We start from the raw sequence: 6,000 nt of genomic DNA on the forward strand, positions 1-6,000 counted from the left end.
AAAAAAAGTTAAAAGTACTACCGGAACAAATATACTTATTTTTTTCTTAAAAATAAACAAATATACTTTTTTTGACCCAATAAAAACAAAAATAGTGGAGCATTAGGTCAAGTTCCTTTTCAACTCTATCGATCATTATTTTTGCTCCATTGAGTTGTTTTATAAAAGAAATGAAATAGTAAATAATAAGGATCTAAATTCAGTTAAATATTAATTTTTAAAAGTACAAAGTGTAGTTTTATCCTTAATTTTATATCTAAAAATCAAATACTTTAAATTTATTTTTTTTTTTTAAATAGTCTCTTGAATTTATGTTCAAAAATTAAATCCATCAATTTTAATCTTTTTCAGCTAATATCTAAAAACACGCTATACATGAATGTATTTAGTAAAATTTAAAATTTAAATTTAATTGATCTAAAAATGACAAATTATAAAATTGTTTGTTAAAAAAGTTAAAATTTAATTTATTTAATACTTATTATTTTTGGTCAATTAAATCCAAGTTTTATATTCTATCTATTTATTAATATATATTTTCTTTCTTCAATCACTGGTGGCAAGGAAAGGGAAAGAACTTGATTCAATTCACACCTTCCTCTATCTTAGCCTTTGCAGCCAGAATGGAAGAACCAGGAGTTGAAGCTGAATCTTTAACTTTTTTTGCCTTTGCTTTAACTGAATTATTAAAAATTTTAAATTGAATAAATTTGATTCATAAATAAAAACTCAAATAGTAAATCCACCTTTCGTTTATTTTTAAATTCAAATTTAATTCGTTAAGCATCAATATCCAGTATGATACCTCTTTTAATCTCACTAATTCAATATTTTTGTCTGAATTGTTTTTGTATTCACTTTAATACTACATGCATTTTAATTTTTTTTTCTTTTTCTTTTTTGAACTTAAGTGTATAGTATTAGTGAGTCATTCTAATATACCATAGATATACGATACCATATAAATCTATAAATATTAATATTATTTTAATTTTAATAATTTATTAACATAATTAAGTACTAGATTAATTAATTATATATAGTATTTAATTATTATCAATTAAATAAATTATTTTTATTTATTAAATTTTTTTATTTATTCTTAGAATTTAATTAGTGGTACTTGATAACTATAAAATTTTAATTTATAAATAATTAAAAATTATAGATGAATTTATTGACGATCTATATTAGTATTAAAACATATAAAATAAATAAATTATTTAAAATAATATTAATTAATAATCTATAATTAAAAAATAGTGCCACATTAGTAATCTAGCAAAACACATGTTAGCACCATATGATAATGTTTAGTACATTTAGTTGGCTTCTGCTGTCGAACAAATTTGCAACATTGAGTGGCACACAGTTAAAAGAATCAAAAAACCATGAAGATGACCTCTTACTTCTGGATGCTAAACAATATGGCCATTTGGTTAGGTAAAAACAGTTAAAAATGTTCCTGGTGAGTAAAATCAGTTACAGTTAAATGACAGAAAATGCAGGTAAACTATATAATCTTTGTTACAGTTTTACAAGCATCAGATTCATCTTCAACCCTGTTGACAATTCTCTGCTTCAGTACAAACAAATTTATCATGTTTTCTTTGCCAGTAAAGATATTTTTACCAACAAATGGTAAATAGTATTTCTCATCATCCTGAGTAGTAACAACTCAAAAAAAGAATATGTTACTGTTTCACCTCTAAGGAAATTAAATGTTGTAATCATACTTTTGAATGCAGAGTTAAGAATCAAGAATATAAACAGAAAAACCGTATTGACAGTGTGAGATATTTGCCCCAATTTCTGGGAAGAAAGGACATCAATCTGTTAGAATTTTAGTATTGGGTTTTCCTCAAATGGACCTGTTGACTGTAAAAAGAAGAGAATGAACTATTTTTATCTTTCTGTACAAGTCTAATCTGTACCACTAAATTCTAAAACCAAAAAACTATCTCTGAAGCTGAATCTACCTTCTGCAATCTCAATTCTGATTATCTTTCCATGGAAATGAGTTTTAGACATCATCTGGTGCATACTTTGGTCCTGCTACTGATGAAGTAGCAATGCCTAGAAGCAGGCTGATCACTTCAGAGGTATCGTCAAGATAGTATTTTGCCATGCTTGGCTTCTGACCAACTGTGCATGCAAACACTTCTGCTATAGGAGGCGCTGATGGATCATCAACATGGCTTTCTATGCTCTCAAACATATCTTCATCAGACCGATCATCCCCAATACAAAGTAAAAAATCTGGCAGCTTCCCTTCACTTCTCATTGTTGATATCAGCTTTTCCACAACCATGCCTTTACTAACTCCCTGAAAATATAATTACCAGAAGCACTATAAAAACAGCTGCTATAAAGAAAATCATGTTTTGGCACAAAATTTTCAAGAAACTCCATGTACCTGTGGTTTCACTTCAACAATGTACTGGCCCCTTTTAACAACAACAGGTTCATTAGCAAGAACATTCTCAAGATGATCAAGGAGCTCTTTGGCCTGGCTTATGCCAAAATGAGAATCAGTTTCTGTATAGTGCCATACAAGTGCACTTTCTTTGTGCTCTATAAAAGAGCCATCAGTAGCCTCAGTATACAGCTTCAATACAGGTTCAGCAATCCGTTTCCAACCATAATCCATAACGATTGGGCAGGACTCCCATGGAGTATCCCTTGTCCACCTACAGGAAAAACACAGAAATTAGAGAGAAGATACACACCAGTGAAATCAAGTCAGCAAAGGCATATTATTTGTTTACCTAGTAAAGAAGCCATGTTCAGCTGCAATACCCAATCTTTCACATGGAGAGAACCAGTTGCTAAGAGAGTCTTTCCCTCTACCACTCACTATGAAAAGGACGTTCTTAGGATCACTACACAAGCAGTTCAGGACTGAAATAACATCGCTTCTGGGTGCTTTATCTATAGAACACTGGCTCTTCATAGTACCATCATAGTCAAGAAGGATCAACCTGCTACTTGTTTTGTTATAAGCTTTGACAATTGGTTCCATTGCAAGCTTCCTGAAGTTTGGTCCCAAAGCCACAATCCTGAAGTTTAAACCTAACCCAACACCCCAATATCTTTTCGAATAATGATCTCTGCAAGCTCTCTCAAGGTCTTGATCGAAACTTCTCGCCCAATAAGCAACATCATGAGAGCTAATATACTTATAATGCTTCTTATGCCTTAAATGCTTCTCTTCCTCGCTCATTTTGATAGCCTTGAACATGGCATCAGCCACATCATCCACATTCCAAGGATTAACACGAATAGCCCCGCTAAGAGAAGGCGAGCAGCCGATGAATTCGGAGACAATTAGAACACTCTTCTTTGGATTAGATTTCTTATCAATCTCCAACACCCTGTCTAAAAAAGGGCTCCCCTGTCTGCAAACAGTATACTTGTAAGAAACCAAGTTCATTCCATCTCTTATAGCATTAACAACACAACATTCTGATATAGCATAGTATGCTGCTTTCTCCTGAGTACTAACTGGACGATTAATGTAAACAATAGGCACATATTCTGCTGTACCATACAATTGATTTATCTGTCGAAGAATAAGTTTGGTCTCACTTTCAACTTCTTGCACGTCTTTGCCTTGACTTCTTGCAGGATTAGTAATCTGGACTAATACCAATTTCCCTCTCAAGGACTCATGTTGTTCCAAAAGCCTCCATATTGCTAAAAACTTCAGACTAATACCCTTAAACATATCTAAATCATCGACACCAACCATAACAATTTTTCCTTCATATTTCTGCTTCAATTGTTTAGCCATTTTAGCTGTTTTCTCCATATTCAGAAGATATTCAAGTTGCCCCATATGAATCCCAACAGGCAGTATTTTAATATTAACGATCCTACCAAAGTAATCTAACCCAAGATGGCCCCGTTTAGACTCGTAATTAAGACCCAGCATCCTACTACAACATGACAAGAAATGCCTTGCATAATCAAAAGTCTGAAACCCAACAAGATCACAATTCAAGAAACCTCTTAAAATCTCTTCACGCACAGGTATTGTTCTATAAATTTCAGATGATGGAAAAAGATTATGCAAAAAGAACCCAACTTTAATTCTATGGTACTTTTTCCTCAACAGAGTAGGCAACACCATAAGATGATAATCATGAATCCAGACAAAATCCTCATCTGGGTTTAACACTTCCATAACCTTACCAGCAAAAGCTATATTTGCTGATACGTAAGCCTTCCACTGTGATCTATCAAAACGTGCATTATGACTTGGTGATATAGGTAACATATAATGAAGCAAAGGCCATAGATAATGCTTACAGAAACCATGATAAAAGCTGTTATGCATGTCAAGATCCAAGAAAACAGGAACGCATTTAAACTTATCAAACAGCAACTGCGAAACCTCTTGTTGATCTTTCACTTCAATATCAGCCTTCAAAGTACCAACATAACAAACTTCCGTGTTAACAGGAAAACCATCTTTAAGCTGCAACACAAGACTATCTTTATCAAGATTAAAACACCATTTATTAGTCTCTTTGTTCAGGTTTGATATTATTGGCAGTTGGTTTGACACAACAACACGACGTCCATCGGAAAGAGACGACATCGTATCACTATCACCACCGTCTTCTTCGAAGTCTGAGATAACTCCAGGAACGTTCATAAGACGAGGTACATGCACACGGAAATCATCAACAGAAATCAAGTTTAAGCTCTCCATTCGAGACTTTGGTAACATATTGATCAAGAACAAGAATTCAAGAATCAAGAAAGCATATACGAATGATCAAGAAACAGTAGAAGAAGGGTATGTTTTCTGTAGGACGAGCAATAATGGGGTTGTTTTAAGAGCGGTAGAAGGAAAGAAAAGAATGATTAATGAGAATGAAAGCTTCCATAATAAGGAGAAACGGTTCTTGGTTTTTATGTCTAAGGAAAGAAGAAGCAGAGAAACAGAGGATAAGAACGAACAAGAAAACTCGAAGAGAAAGACCGACTCAGCATTTTATATGTTAGATTTATTGGACGGATCAGATCTTAATTATCCGCGTCATCACTGGTGGCCTTCAACTTTAACTTCAACTTCAACCTTTTCCTTTTCTTTCTTCTTTCACTAGCTTTCCTACTTACCTGTAATTGCCGGTTACTGGTTTTGACCATAAATGGGCCTATTACTATTGTCCCAAAGAATTAGCAAAAAATATTGTTTGGCTCTTGTTATCTTGAAAGAAAAAAAAAAAAAAAAAGTCGGCTCATAAATCTTTTAACCTTGCAATATACTGGATAAGATAATATTTTAATTTTCAAGTTAAACTTTTATTCATAAAAATTTTATTTATTTTCTGTTAAATAATAATATAAAAAAGATTCAGTCTTGAAATTTAATTTAAGTTAAGATATATATCTCTTTAGTTTTTAAATTGTAAGCCTTAATTTTAAAATGGTATTACAGACCTGTCCAGGTATTTAAATTATAATAATAATGTATTCGTAAAAGAGGAAATTTTCCTGATAAATGGTAAGCTCATGAAATGGGACATGATCATGAAAATAATAATTATGATGTGAGCTGATTTTTTGGGGCTTTACTAATAAGGAAAATAAAACATAATTAATTGATAATTTCTTTTTTAATATAAAATTACGCGAATCAAGCAAGGATAATTTTAAAAAATGATTTTGTCTTAATATGCAAAAAAAAAAGGATAAAGGATAAAGACACGTGTATGGGTAGCTTTACAGCTGTAACAGGCTCACTCGGTTAATGAATTGCAGGAACTATAATCAGATATTTAGATAGATGGGTACACTTTTATTTTCACTGTGTATATACAGCCGACACAAAATATATATACTTATATATAGGTATATATATTATTCTAATATTATATAATTTATAACATTAATAAATATTTAATTATTTAATAATTTAATATATAAATGAAAAATAGATGCAGTCTTTATACGTTTGGAGCGTGTAGAGATAACGGCAACTCCTCTTCT

The 6,000-nt window shown here is 31.7% G+C and overlaps 1 protein-coding gene across 1 annotated transcript; it reads right to left on the minus strand.

Moving 5' to 3' along the window:
- Positions 1–1,766: 1,766 nt before the first annotated feature.
- Positions 1,767–4,973, minus strand: LOC8270664 (probable alpha,alpha-trehalose-phosphate synthase [UDP-forming] 11). Its single transcript, XM_002533132.4, has 3 exons — positions 2,769–4,973; positions 2,417–2,690; positions 1,767–2,326 (listed from the first exon to the last, which is right to left on the minus strand). Exons 1-3 carry the CDS (start codon positions 4,733–4,735, stop codon positions 2,024–2,026), a joined length of 2,544 nt encoding a protein of 847 aa, XP_002533178.4. The 5' UTR covers positions 4,736–4,973; the 3' UTR covers positions 1,767–2,023.
- Between the last annotated feature and the right edge of the window lie 1,027 nt (positions 4,974–6,000).

Source organism: Ricinus communis, chromosome 3, assembly GCF_019578655.1.
Source record: "Ricinus communis isolate WT05 ecotype wild-type chromosome 3, ASM1957865v1, whole genome shotgun sequence".
Lineage (NCBI taxonomy): Eukaryota > Viridiplantae > Streptophyta > Magnoliopsida > Malpighiales > Euphorbiaceae > Ricinus > Ricinus communis.

What these genes read in the sequence shown, in the direction of transcription:
- LOC8270664 (XM_002533132.4), bottom strand. Translation starts at nt 4,735, where the DNA reads ATGTTACCAAAGTCTCGAATGGAGAGCTTAAACTTGATTTCTGTTGAT. An exon ending in GAACATGGCTTCTTTACTAG is followed by an intron (nt 2,691 to 2,768) that starts GTAAACAAATAA and finishes TTTTTCCTGTAG; the next exon opens with GTGGACAAGGGATACTCCAT. An exon ending in TTGTTGAAGTGAAACCACAG is followed by an intron (nt 2,327 to 2,416) that starts GTACATGGAGTT and finishes TTATATTTTCAG; the next exon opens with GGAGTTAGTAAAGGCATGGT.